The following is a 15,174-nucleotide window of genomic DNA, read 5'->3' as shown; positions in this document are numbered from 1 at the left end:
TCCTTCTCCTCAAACGGTCCTCATAATCATCCTAATGGAGAGTGATGATGGTTGGACACCACTGAGGAGGAATAATAGAAAATGAAGAAACTGTGTTGAGTTGCATTTAATTTTTAAATGCAGTTGAAATACACCATCAACCATCACTCCATGTAATCTAACGTTTAGCTTTGTGATTTCAGGAATAATACATTGTATAGATCAAAATGATTGATTTTTCTTATATGCCAAAAATCATTATGATATTAAGATCATGTTCCATGAATTTCGTACCGTAAATATTTCTTCAGTTTTGATTAGTAATATGCATTGCTGCACTGCAAAAAAAAAAAAAAAAAAAAAAAAAAACTTACTTTGCAAGTAAAATCATTTTTAAGCTATTAAGCCTCGTTTTCTAAAAAAATGATCAAAATTTTGTTAGTTTTTGCTTAAAACTAGCAAAAATATCTGCCAATATGATAAGAAAAAAAATCTTAATTCAAAGGCTAAACAAGATTTTTTTTTCTTGCCCCATTGGCAGATATTTCCTTGCCCCATTTAACACAATTTTAAGGACTTTTTTTTTTTTTAGAAAACAAGACGTAATATCTTAAGTCATTTTCCATGTAAAGTAAAACCATCTTGATTCAAGAATCGTTAGATATTTATAGAAAACAAGACAAAGATACTAAATAAGAAAGTCAATTTTTTAACTTTATGCAAACAGAAAACAGCTTTTGTAAAACCGAACTACCTTTAACAATACCTTTAAATGAAATAACTATAGCTTCATGTGTGTTTGTACAGTAAGTGTGTCAAAACAATAAGGTAAAACCATCTATTTAAAATGTCATATTATCAACTGGATTGGCATTACTTTACCAAACTGAAATGAATATTTCAGTGATATAAACCCACAACAAGACCAGTTCATCTAATTAATTTCTGACACTTACTGTTCTGTTGTTTGTGCTGTAGTTTTCCCTCCAAAATGATGTCACTTCCTCGAGGATGATGTCATCAACAGGAACTGGTTTGTTAAATAAATGCCACAAAATGAAATGCTACTAATGATTATCAATTAAAACAGTTTTCCCAATAAAACTTTTGATTAGAGAAAGGAAAAAGTAAACACCTGGAATAAATAAATAATTTAATCTGCCAATGGGGAAAGAAAAAAAATCTTATTTCAAACAGAAAACAAGATTATTTTTCTTACCCCATTGGCAGATTATTTTGCTTGTTTTAAGCAAAAAAGCACTTAATTTTGACTTTTTTTCTGAAAACAAGACAATAATTTTTACTCATCTAGAAAATCCTTCTTGATTTAAGAATTTTTAGATATTTTGGCTGGAAACAAGACAAAAATCTAAGCTAGAAAAGCATTTTTTGCAGTGTGAATTGTATAAAAAAAATTATGAAAGTTGTCCTAAGACAAAAATGGGTATGGTTTTGGTTTTAGGCCAACTTTGATGAAAAAGTTTTGATCCACTTCAAATGTTGACAACTGTATTTCAGTATTTCTACAAAATGTCATGTTTAATTCAGTTTGTTACTTCACATTTTTTGTGAAATTCAATTATTTGTGAAATTTGCTTGCAATTTCTGAGTGAAAAAAGTAAATATTTTCTTAAAAAATATTTTTTTGTATAAGTGTATTTTGTCTTGTTGCACTCACAGATATTTTCACTTAAGTCTAAGTATAAACCTCATAAACTGTATTATTTTAATTTTGTTAGTGCATAGCAAATCAAATCAAAAATCTATAAAAAAAATTATTCAAGGCTAAAACACAACAAATGCATGCAATATGTAAATCAAAACACAGGTAATTCTTTCATGTTAACTGTATTTTTACAGACTTTTCTGTGTTGAGATAGAGCTGCCAGTGTTTTCGGGCCTTCGGCATCAGTATCAAAGCTCAGAGGTCAAAAGATCAAGCTTGTGTTTGTTCACTCTTCTTCAACTGCCATTTATTTTCTCGCCCAGACGCCTCCTAGTTCAGCAGGTGTGGAAAAGTATGGCAGTTATTCCTTTAGACACCTATCAGCTAGAAGGGTTAGTTGAGTAAGATGTTTTTTGAGTCACAAGCGATGCTCAGCCAATCAGATCTGGCTGTGCTGGAGAGACGTCAGCGGAGTTGCCCTCAGGGATCTCATGCCACAGCGATGGCTCAATGATGGATGGCTGCACGTCTTCGCACCTGTGATGTCAGATAACTAGAGTGATAAAAGCTAAAAAATACTACAGTAAACTATACTAAAACCCTCAGTGAACTAAACTAAAAACCCTTCCACGTAGCATAACCGGGTCACTCGCTGAGCACCGTGTTCATCCCACCTGCAGCCCAAAGCGATGGTGTGAAAGAAAGAGAAAATATGTTAATTTTCTCACACTTACAAGTGCCGCCACACACCCGAATGCTGACGCATCTGTCTTACACAAGACACCACAGGTGAAGAGGGTAAAATTACTACTATACAGTATATCACCATTCCTCCCCAGTTAAGTAATCGATACTTTAACGCATCAAATTCTACACATTTTCTGATATGGTATTTTTAAATATGTAAGTATTCACTAATTTGCATACATTTCCAGAACAGGAATCTGATGAGATATGATGAGTACTGTTTTCATCTGAACATTGGATAAAGCCACTTTCTAAATTCTTGTTTTATTTTGTTGACATATTAGAGCTGAAGGTTTTTACAGAAGGGATTATTGATATCTCTTTTTATCACTCCATAAATCAGAAAATATTGTCAACAGCCAAAAAATACCTTTTTTAACATGGTTTTAGGAATAATGAATATAAATGTATAAATCATTGTGAATGATATATGAACAAACCCCTCAGTAAACCCCTTCAGAATATAGATAGGAATAAAACTGTAAGTTTTGGTGTCTGAAAGTTCTGCTGAAGTGGAGAAAGAAACTCACAACCTTCAAAAATGTGCATTTTTACCCATTTTTTAGGAGTAAAATGTTATATAAATCAGTGTGAATGACATATAAACAAATCCCTCTGTAAAAATTTTCAGAATATAGATAGGAATAAAACTGTAAGTTTTGGTGTCTGAAAGTTCTGCTGAAGTGGCGAAAGAAACTCACAACCTTCAAAACTGTGCATTTTTACCCTGTTTTCAGGAATAAAATGTTATATAAACCAGCTCGAATGACATATAAACAAATCCCTCAGTAAAAAATTTCAGAATATAGATATGATTAAAACTGTAAGTTTTGGTGTATGTAAGTACTACTGAAATGGAGAAAGAAACTCACAACCTTCAAAACTGTGCATTTTTACCCATTTTTTTAGGAGTAAAATGTTATATAAATCAGTGTGAATGACATATAAACAAATCCCTCTGTAAAAATTTTCAGAATATAGATATGAATAAAACTGTAAGTTTTGGTGTATGTAAGTACTGCTGAAATGGAGAAAGAAACTCACAACCTTCAAAACTGTGCATTTTTACCCTGTTTTCAGGAATAAAATGTTATATAAACCAGTTTGAATGACATATAAACAAATCCCTCTGTAAAAATATTCAGAATATAGATATGATTAAAACTGTAAGTTTTGGTGTATGTAAGTGCTGCTGAAGTGGAGGAAGAAACTCACAACCTTTAAAAATATGCATTTTTACCCTGTTTTTAGGAATAAAATGTTATATAAATCAGCTTGAATGACATATAAACAAACCCCTCTGTAAAAATATTCAGAATATAGATATGAATGACACTGTAAGTTTTGGTGTATGTAAGTATTGCTGAAGTGGAGAAGAAACTCAATAAATACACTTACAAAACACTTAAATGTGTATTTTGTAAGTTTTCTTTCCACTAGTCTGAGAAAAGACAATTTATGCAAGTGAAATAGCCCCTTGCATGACAAAAATAACATATTCCCCTGTAGTGTCTTACCATATGAACAATAGAAACTAGCAGCTTAAGTTTATTTTAAACAAAGTTTTCATAATTTCAGGCTTATTTTTAAGAATTGAGTGTATTTTAGTCTATATCTGTAGCTTCTAGGTCATCTATATGCCCCTCAAGTTAACTTTTAGCACACATGCATTAATATTTTACAATCTTAACCTTCCAGAAAAATGGACTGCTATATTGATGACATCATCTTGAACTTACAAGTGTTTCGTCCAATCAAATTCTTTCTACAAATAATTCTCTTCCTCTTTATACCACCAACCTCTAACTAGCAAAATCATTACTGTGACATGAACAAAAGTCTGCTGGCTAATTAAAATGACCTGCCTCAACTTCCAACACATTTAAGCATGGATTGTTTCATGAATTATTGTTAAAAACTATATTAAACAAAGCAAATCCGCAAATGTAAAGACATGTTTCTTGAAGGCAAACAAAAACCATCTGTTTAATTCCAGTCAGAGAGGGTGTTCATGACAGCTAAATTACAAGTTGTTACGAGAAACATTGATTAAAAAAAAGGTCTGATATGATTCTGGAACAATGTCAAAATCAGGAATTTGTCATTCACGAATCCCAATCTGGCCTGTGTATGACCTGTTTAGATTTGCTGTGTTCCGTGAAGCAGAAAACACCTTGACATCTGTCTTGTACTGTAATTTCCAGCTGAATGCATGTAAAGCTCGGTGTGAATGTGTGCACTCTTTGTTTAAAGCAGTCTGTAAATGATAGTTCATTAGTCAATGACATGCTTGTTTGCCTTAAACCAAGCGTGACAAATTGGGTTATTCCTATCACTATCATGCTGGGACACAAAAACTCAGGAAGATATTGGCTGGATAAAGGGTAAATATTGCCTTATATAATTTACAATAATTACACAAAAATATCAAAGTTGTGCGTCATTGCCATATTAAAATTTGCTCAATAAACTCAACGGAAACAGATTGTTACACCGTCAGTTATGAGCGTTTGGCTTGTGCAATAAAATGAAGGCAAACTTTTCTGTTTTAGGTCAAGATCGTTTGCTTGTGATAAGAGTGCAAATTAGAACAATTCTATTAATTATCAAAACATTACACAACATTAGGAAAAAACATGCAAATATGATTATTATGTCAACAACATGATGGAAATAACCAAATTTGATCACTTTTCTTACTTAGATTTTTTGTCTTGTTTTCAGACAAAATATCTAAAAATTCATAAATCAAGAAGGATTTTCTAGACGAGTAAAAATTATTGTCTTGTTTTCAGAAAATAACAAGTCAAAATTAAGTAATAATAATAATCTGCCAATGGAGTAAGAAAAATAATATTGTTTTATGTTTGAAATAAGATTTTTTTGCTTACCCCATTGGCAGATTATTTTGCTTGTTGTAAGCAAAAACTTTTACTTGTCTAGAAAATCCTTCTTGATTTAAGAATTTTTAGATATTTTGGCTGGAAACAAGACAAAAAATCTAAGAAAAGCATTTTTTGCAGTGATGGACACATTACACTGTTTTCTAAAACCATTTTTAATCAAAGTTGAATGGTCAGTTCATATTCAATTCATATTTCTATTAAATATTTAACCTTATAGGTTTTGCATCCCTCATTGTTGTCAAAAAATGAAAGGAAACAATGAAAACTATCTTTGAAAAATATCTTTGAACGTGTTTGACGGATTAATCTAAAATAATTTGTTGATAAACCTTTATATTTTCAATTCTATAGTCTGTTTTGTCAAAGTCCATCTAAATTAAGAAGATAAATTATATGTAATCTTTAATCTAGCATGTTTACATTTTGTATTTTTATATTTAACTTTATTAACATGCATTGTCTTATTAAATAATAATAATAATAATAATAATAATAATAATAATAATAATATGTTTTTGATGTTCTTTAAACTGTCTTTGTTATACGGATCTCATGAGACGTGTAAACTTGCTGAAGCTCAGATCATCTCCTAGCAAAACTATTTTCAATTGATATTATTTTTGATTCATTTAAATATCTTGAATGTAAAATTATAGCATTTAGAGGCCAAAATAAATATATGTGTGCAATGGACAATATTTTAAAACAAAAAATTAAAAGTTAAAAGAATTTTTCTTTTACTGAATCTATTTTAATTCATATTATTTTTGTCCATTTTTTATTTATTTTAAATATCTCAAATTTAAAATGAAAGCATGATTTGAGGACATAATTTTGTGTGCAGTGGACTATATTATAAAATAAAAAATAAAAAAGTTAAAGCTTTTTTAAAACAAACATCTTTTACTGAAACTATTTTCAGTTCACATTATTTTTGTTCATTTTTAATTTACTTCAAGTTTGTCGATGTTAAATTAAAGCATTTCGAGGCCAAAATAAACTATATATATATGTGCAATAGACTATATTTTTAGTTTTTATAGTTACTTTTTTCATGCCAACATCTCTTATTGAAACTATTTTCAATTCACATTATTCTTTGTTCATTTAATTTTTTTCACATATCTCAAATGTAAAATTAAAGCTTGTATTCAAGGCCAAAACAAACCATAAACTACAAAAGTTGACAATATTTTAAAATAAGTGAAAAGATTTTTTAATATAAACATCTTTTGCTGAAACTATTTTTAATTCACATAATTTTTTTATTTATTCCAAATATCTCAAATGTAAAATTAAACAATTGTGAGGCCAAAATAAACTATATATGTGTGTGCAATGGACTATATTTTCAAACAAAAATCTCTTTAAAACTTTTTTCAACTCACATTATTTTTTGTTAATGTTCTATTTATTTTGTGTCAAATGTAAAAGCATTTTGAGGCAAAATTAGCTATATGTGTGTAAAATGGACAATATTTTAAAAGAAAAAAATATATTTTAATACCAACAACTTTTACTGAAACTACTTTAATTCAGATTATTTTTGTCAAATATCTCAAGTGTGAAATTAAAGCATTTTGAGGCCATAGACAGTGTGTGTCCAATGGACTATATTTTAAAAGAAAATTATTCTTAATTTTTCTTGATTATTCTTAATTGATTCTTAATTTGATTATTTTTAATTGAATTACAAATATCTCAAATGTAAAATTAAAGCATGTTTTGAGCCTAAAATGAACCGTGTATGTGTAAAATTGACAATATTTTAAAAGATTTTTTAATACAAACAACTTTTCCTGAAACTATTTAAAGTTCACCTAATTTTTTAATTTTTTTAATTTTTAGTTATTTCAAATAGCTCAAATGTAAAAGGAAAGCATTTTGAGGCCAAAATGAACTATACATGTGTGCAATGGACTATATTTTAAAAGAAAAATTAAAAGTTTATTTTTTAAAACAAACATCTCTTACTATTTTTTTTAATTCACATCATTTTTTTTTTACTTTTAATTGCATTAATTACAATGTCTCTTAAAGTATGTTTTAAAGCCAAAAATAACACATATGTGACCCTGGACCACAAAACCAGTCATAAGGTTAAATTTGACAAAGAAATCTGAGGATGCAAAAAAATCAAAAAGACTGAGAAAATCACCTTTAAAGTTGTCCAAATTAGGTTCTTAACAATGCATATTACAAATCAAAATTTACATTTTGATATGTTTACAGTAGGAATTTTACAAAAAATCTTCATGTAACATGAACTTTACTTAATTTCTTAATGATTTTTGGCATAAAAGAAAAAAAAAAAATTTTGACCCATGCAATGTATTTTTGGCTATTGCTACAAATATAACCCAGCGACTTAAGACTGGTTTTGTGGTCCAGGGTCACATATATCAAAATTTAAAAAAAAAAATTTAAAAGAAAAAAATAAAAGTTTTAAGTTTTTTTTATTTCTTTATTTTTAGTACCAACAAACTTTGGTAAATTTAGCAAGTTTGAGCAAAAGATGCATCCTCTACAACGTCCAAGAATGCAAAAGACAAATAAATAGCACAGCGAAATAAACATACATCTTTAAACATCAACAGTAATACTACAATCTCTTCCGGGGACTTACATAAAGATGTTTCTGGTACTTACTCTAACACAATTTGTTTTAAATAAAGCTTTGCAGGTTTACTTGGCACATGTACGCAATAAATAGCTAGTCATCTTTATCAACACACAGCTGTTTCAGCTGTTTCTTTCGAAACATTTGAAATCCATATTCAACAACAACAACATTGTTGTCCGTATGCAGTGTTTCCAACTTTTTGCATTTGTCTAAACGGTCTAAACTTGTTTTGTCAGTTCAATATACTGCAGCAAATGTCCTGTGGCTCCTCTGGAGATATTTGGTTGAGATTTGTTTCTACAAAGTCTAGATGAAAACCTTCTCATCCTATCTTCACATACGCTTGGCCAGCACATCTTTGAACCTGGTTAGACTCAAGAGCTCCTCAGCATGTCTCCAACAGCGCAAAGCCAAGATCTGGTTTCATCTGTAGCGTCAGTCATTCGGTTTGGTTTGGTTTTTCTTGTCCTTACAGCCTTGAGATTCTAGTTGGCCTTTTACTGGAGGTTTGTTGGCGTACGGAGACATGGACGTGGCTGTTAGGTAGTTTTTGTGGCTGTTTAGTCTCAGGATTTGGTTTCAGGAGGCGAAGTAGGAGCTCTGCATGGAGTAGAGGCGGTCGATGGGGTTTCCCACGCGGGTCTGAAGAGATCCGACTTCAGATGCGGCCATGAAACAGTCGCTCAGACTGGTCAGAGATGTGTCGCTGTCAATGTCATGGAAAATCGAGTCGTTTCCTGAAGAAGGAGGACAAAATGAGGTCTAAGGTACTGAAAAAGTCACATGAAACAGCATTTTTGAAGAACATGTGAGATTGCGACGTCTCTTTTGCTCACCAGGGCTGCATTTATTTGGTCAAAAATACAGCAAAAACAGTAAAATTGTGAAATATTATTACTATTTAAAATAGCTGTTTTCTATTTGAGTATATTTTAAAATGTAATTTATTTCTGTGATCCGAAGCTGATTTTTCAGCAGCTTCAGAAAACAATCAGAATTCATTATATGCTGATTTATTTTTTTATTTTTTTATCTTTTTAATGTTACAAATAGTTGTGCTGGTTCATATTTTGTGAAAACCGTTGAATATTTTTCCAAGGATTCGGTAGTAAAAGTGATTATAGATGGTCATAATTGGTTTGACCAATATTTTTGACCAATATTCACCATTTTTTTTATCAGTTGGCTATTGGTTCTTTAATATCAGGTGAACCAACAAATGCCCCTATTTGGTATATTTACAGGCAAATTTACATATTTAATATAAAAAAATCATTCTCTGGTGATTTTTTAAAAATATTTATAACGATATTATATATGTGTGTTATATATACATTTTAGCAATTTTTTTTAATGTGCTTTTGTAATTTTTGTTATATTTCGTTTTTTTTTTAATTCACAATTTTTTGTATTATTAATTAGCTATTATTGATATCAGATACATTAAAATACTTTAATTAATAAATTATTTATTAATTGTTAGAAAAAAAAATATCTACTTTTTAAAAGAATTGCTTCCTAATCAGTTTCCTAATATCAGTTCAACCAATAAATGACATTATTTGGCATATTTGCAGGCAAATAAACTTATTTAATAAAATAAACTTTATTTAATAAAAATCAATCTCAAGTGAGAAAAATAAATAAATAAATATATATATACATATATATATATATATATATATATATATATATATATATTCATGATACATTAAAACTTGATTCTGGTGATCAGTTCAACAATTTAAAAATAAATAAATGAATAAATAAATAATATATAAAACTATAATTCATACATCTACTTTTTAAAATGAATTGGCTATCAGTTTCCTATTCTAAAGTGAGAATAAAAACTAACTAACTAACTAAATAAATATATATTCACGATACATTAAAACTTGATTCTGGTCAGTTCAACAATTAAAAAATAAATACATAAATAAAACTATGAAAAACTATAATAAATTATATATACTGAAACAGGTTTAGGTTTTTCTTAAAATACTGTAAATATAATTTGTATTAGCCATGAAAAATCAATATCGATTAATCTCTAATAGTAACAGTAAACGTTTCAGCAAGCACAGCTAATAAACAGTTATGGTAAACTCATTAAACTAAATCTTTCAATACAAAAAGTTTAGTATAAAGAGTTTGTTCAGTCCTCAAGGACGCAGTTTACCGTATGCCATAGAAATATGATTACCCACCGACTCTCAGCTGCTGTTCAAAGACGTAATAGACTATAAAGCGTTACATAAAAGAGCATATAAACGACTCATTTGCGTCAACTCTCAGCAGGACCAAACGCACTCCTCAATGCGTAATCGTGTGCATCTGAAGGCCGCCGATCGACGCTCACCCTTCTCGGGAGCGCTGCGTGTAATTTTATAGTGTAATTTTATAGGCTTCTCAAAAACTAATTGACACTGTTACATAAGGGTGAAGACAGTTTAATGGCACATTTATTTTTATTGGGCCCATACGTGGCATTAGCAGCCGCTTCTGGTCAATATCATTGTGTAGAAATGCAGCGGGACGGACGCTTTGCTGCGGTAACTTCTCTCCAGAGAGAGCGTGTAGAGGATTACGTGATTCTCTATATGAGTTCGGCGCTCACCGTATGGATTCATGTGATCTCCGGGCATCTGCGGCGGGGTCAGGCCCTGCTGGAACGGGTCTGTGCTGTATCCGTTGGTCTCCATAGACACTAATTGATGTTGTGGAGGCGGAGCCAGCGGCGTGTAAGAACTCATCAGATTCTCCATTCGGCTTGAGATCACATCTGCAGAAAGTACACAGTGAGAGAGTTATTAGAAACAGAAAACTGGGTTCAAATGGCTGAAGACTAGCATATGTTGGTTTTGAGAGACTGTGTGTGTGTGTGTGTGTGTGTGCGTGTGTGTGTGTGTGTGTGTGTGTGCGTGTGTGTGTGTGTGTGTGTACCTGGTATTCATCACGTTGTGGGGACCAAATGTCCCCACAAGGATAGGAATACCAGTAGATTTTGACCTTGTGGGGACATTTCTCAGGTCCCCATGAGGAAACAGCCTTATAAATCATGCACAATGAGTTTTTTTGAGGAAGTAAAAGTATGCACAATCTCCTGTGAGGGCTAGGTTTAGGTGTAGGGTAGGTGTAGGGCCATAGAAAGTACGGTTTGTACAGTATAAAAACCATTACGCCTATGGAATGTCCCCATAAAACATGTAAACCCAACATGTGTGTGTGTGTGCGTGTGTGTGTGTGTGTGTGTGTGTGTGTGTGTGTGTGTGTGTGTGTGTGTGTGTTTAGTACCTTGTCCGAGTCTCTGAGTGTTTTGCTGCTCTTGTTGCTGCTGTTGTCGGCGTGCTAATTTCTTCATCTAACCGGAAAAAAGAGGAACAGAGAAATACTGAATCATTTTTAAGACTATAAATTATTTTATGGTTTATGGAGATTAAAGAGTCATTTAATGCCGGGGTATAGGGACACGCAGCAGTGTTAGTTTATTTTTTATTTACTCATATTTCAATTTAGTTTTTTTTAAATAGTTAAAAAAATTATGTGGTTTGCCATTTTTCTTTTTTTAATATTAATATTTAAGTTTATTTTTTATTTCAGTGTTACTTAGATCTTCAAATTAAACTAAACAAAAATCAGAAATGTTATTTTCTGCAACTACCTGAAAATAGTTCTATTATATAAATATGTATTATATGAATTAGTTTTATACTGTCAGTTTTTAAAATATTTCTATTACTATGAAAAAAGTTTTAGTTTTTCATCTAATATTTTTTATTTCTTTTATTTCTATTTACAAAATGTTTTAATAATTTAACGTTTTAATAAAAAAAAAATATGTGCTTTTGCCATATTGCCAAATAACTTGATTAAAATAAATGTATAAAATTAATATAAATAAAAAAAATATTAATTAATTGGTTAAAATAAATAAATAAATAAATAAATAAATAAATATACTGTAACAGTACATGCTATAGCAAATGTAATATAATACTATATAATAAAGAAATATATAATACTACACATATTTATTATATTTTGCATCAGTGCATAAATTGGGTCTTTGAAAATATATAGCTGCTGGATGATGATATTTGGCATATAAAGGATTGAAAACCCCTAAGAATTCAGGACATGCTTACCTTTGCTCTTTGGTTCTGAAACCACACCTGGACGACTCTAACACTCAAACCGGTCTCAGCTGCCAGCGTTTCTCTGACCTGAAATAACAAGAACAATACATTATTTCATTTAAAGTCATCTCACATACCCAGACGTTTGACCAGAGGCATTAAATGTTTGCCATTTTTACATGCAATATGCCCCAGAAGATCCATAGTTTTTGCCATTTTTACATGCAATATGCCTGTTTCACATGCAATATGTGGTCCATAGGTGTTTTGCCAATTTTAGATGCATTATGCATCAGAAGATCTATTTTTCTTGTCATTTTTCCATGCAAAATGCATAATGTGGTCGATAGTTTTTGCCAATTTTAGATGATCCATATAGTTTTTGTTATTTTTACAAGTAATACACATCAGAAAATGCATAGTTTTTGTCATATTTACATGCAATATAATGTGGTTAATAAGTTTTTTCCATTTTAACATGCAATACACATCAGATGGCCCAGAGTTTTTTTCATTTTCTACATGCAATATGCCTGTTTCACATGCAATATGTGGTCTATAGGTGTTTTGCCAATTTTAGATGCATTATGCATCAGAAGATCTATTTTTCTTGCCATTTTTCAATGAAAAATGCATAATGTGGTCGATTTTTACAACTAATACACTTCAGAAGATGCATAGTTTTTGCCATGTTTACATGCAGTATAATGTGGTTCATAGGTTTTTGCCATTTTGCATGCAATTTGCATCAGATAGTCCATTGACTGCTGTATAATAGGCTACTGGATTAGTAGTATGTAATGTTCTTTTACAGGTAGATAAGCACAGGTTGCACTTTGAACAACCAAATAGAATATTTTGGTTCTATTCCCTCTAGAAGTCTTCTGAATAAAGGATTTACCTTTCGGCAGGGTTTGGACGACACCTCAAAGGAGGCCTTAAATGCACGCCGCTGCTGGGTGGTGAGAATAGTACGAGGTCTTTTGGGTCTGCGTGGGTCTTTGCTGTCATCTGCACCTTTCCCTTGACCTCCTGCTCCTTTCTCCGGCTTCACATCCAGATCTTCATCCTCACTTTTGTCTGCAGAAACAAGCATTTTAATATCACCTTTGGATTGAGAGCAGCTGAAACGAGAGGAAAGAAAAGATTTGTGTTCTCACCAGAGTCAGACATGTCCGGGCTGACTGAGTGCAGCAAGTCCTTCTCTCTCTCATAGTCAGTCTTGCACAGCAGCTGTCCCTCCTTCAGGACAAACTCGTCTCCTTTAGTCAGCTGTCGATCGCACACGCAGCAGCAGAAGCAGCCGAGATGATACACACTTTCTAGTGCGCGCATCACAAACTCTGTGGGAGCGATCTTCTCCAGACAGCCGCTGCATTTGGCCGCAAACAACCTGATGAGGAGAAACAAAACACTTTTGAATTTCTTTTCATCTGAGAATCCTGAAATAAGTAAATGTATCACTGATTGATACATTGATAATAATAGAAAGGTTTTTTGCACAGCAAATCAGCATATCAGAATGATTTCTAAAGGATCATGTGACACTGAAGACTAAAGTAATGATGTTGAAAATTCGGCTTTGATCACAGGAATAAATTATACTTTACAATATATTCAAACAGAAAACAGTTATTTAAAATGGTAAAAATATTTCATAATTTTGCTGTTTTTACTGTAATTGTAATCAAATAAATGAAGCCTTGGTGAGCAGAAGAGACCTCTATAAAAACATTAAAATCTTAAAGAACACCAAACTTAAAGTTCACTTCTAGAACAAAAATTTACAGATAATTTACTTACGCCCTTGTGACTGAATTAAAAATTGCGACTTTTTATCTCACAATTCAGATTTTTTTTCTCGCAGTTACGAGTTTACATCTTGCAATTCTTTATGATTTTTTTTTCTCCGAATTGTGTCATATAAACTCGCAATTCTGACTTTTTTTCTCAGAACTGTGAGATATAAATGCACAACTGCAAGTTATAAAGTCAGAATTGAGGGATATAAACTCCCAATTGCGTGATATAAACTTGCAATTCTGCCTTTTTTCTCAGAACTGTAATATAAACTCAAAATTGCGAGTTATAAAGTCCAGTTCTGAGGACAAAAAACAAGACTGATGACTGATGTTCACAGAATTGTGAGTTTTTAACACACAATTCTGACTTTGTTTCTCTAAAATGCAAGTTTATATCTTGCAATTCTACTTTATATCTCACAATTGTGCGTAAAAAAGTTGGAATTGTAAAACAAGCCGCAATAACCTTTTAAAAATTTGTATTCTGTGGTGGAAACAGGCTTCCATACCTCTGTCATCCAAGATGTTCGTGTCTTTCTTTCTTCAGTCGTAAAGAAATTATGTTTTTTGAGGAAAAAATTCAGGAATGTTCTCCATATAGTGGACTAATATGATGCCCGCAAGTTTGAACTTCCAAAATGCAGTTTAAATGCTGCTTTAAAGGGCTCTAAACGATCCCAGCTGAGAAATAAGGGTCTTATCTAGCAAAACAATTGGTTATTTTCTAAACAATTTACAATTTATATACTTTTTAACCTCAAATGCTCGTCTTGTCTAGCTCTGCCTGAACTCTGTGTATTCCGGTTTAAGACAGTTAGGGTATGTCGAAAAACTCTCATCTCAACTTCAAAATCGTCACTGGAGAAGTACCAACCCAGTGTATACAAAGTGAACACATAAGAAGGGTTAAACACCCTTTACAAAAAAAAAAGTAAAACAGCAATGTGGGATGATTTTGAAGTTGGAGGAGAAAATAAGATGGGAGTTTTTCGACATACCCTAACTGTGTTGAACCAGAAAACACAAAGCTGACACAGAGCTAGACAAGACAAGCATTTAAGGTTAAAAAGTATATAAATTGAAATCTTTTTCAGAAATTCGTTTCACCAGATAAGACCCTTCTTCTTCGGCTGGGATCGTTTAGAGCCCTTTGAAGCTGCATTTAAGCTGCATTTTGGAAGTTCAAACTTGCAGGCACCATAGAAGTCCACTATATGGAGAACATTCCTGAAATGTTTTCTTTACAATTTCTTTATGACTGAAGAAAGAAGGACATTTTCTTTTTCTTTAAAGTAAGTTAGATCATCAAGTT

At 31.5% G+C, this 15,174-nt stretch overlaps 2 protein-coding genes across 2 annotated transcripts in view; one reads left to right on the top strand and one right to left on the bottom strand.

The window, feature by feature from the left end:
• The window catches only part of LOC141335365 (target of rapamycin complex 2 subunit MAPKAP1-like), a 575,213-nt gene that overhangs the window by 404,769 nt on the left and 155,270 nt on the right, over positions 1 to 15,174 (top strand).
• Positions 7,807 to 15,174, bottom strand: part of lmx1ba (LIM homeobox transcription factor 1, beta a) — a 61,580-nt gene continuing 54,212 nt past the window's right edge. Inside the window, exons 3-8 of the mRNA XM_073840800.1 lie at positions 13,221 to 13,453; positions 12,962 to 13,140; positions 12,070 to 12,147; positions 11,219 to 11,285; positions 10,542 to 10,706; positions 7,807 to 8,658 (exon numbers count right to left, since the gene is read on the bottom strand). Coding sequence (XP_073696901.1) covers positions 8,501 to 8,658; positions 10,542 to 10,706; positions 11,219 to 11,285; positions 12,070 to 12,147; positions 12,962 to 13,140; positions 13,221 to 13,453 — 880 coding nt within the window. The 3' untranslated portion in view covers positions 7,807 to 8,500. The remainder of the gene's footprint in view (positions 8,659 to 10,541; positions 10,707 to 11,218; positions 11,286 to 12,069; positions 12,148 to 12,961; positions 13,141 to 13,220; positions 13,454 to 15,174) is intronic.

This window comes from Garra rufa, chromosome 5, assembly GCF_049309525.1.
Source record: "Garra rufa chromosome 5, GarRuf1.0, whole genome shotgun sequence".
In the NCBI taxonomy this organism is placed as follows: domain Eukaryota; kingdom Metazoa; phylum Chordata; class Actinopteri; order Cypriniformes; family Cyprinidae; genus Garra; species Garra rufa.
This window is presented reverse-complemented; position numbering and strand designations above follow the sequence as displayed.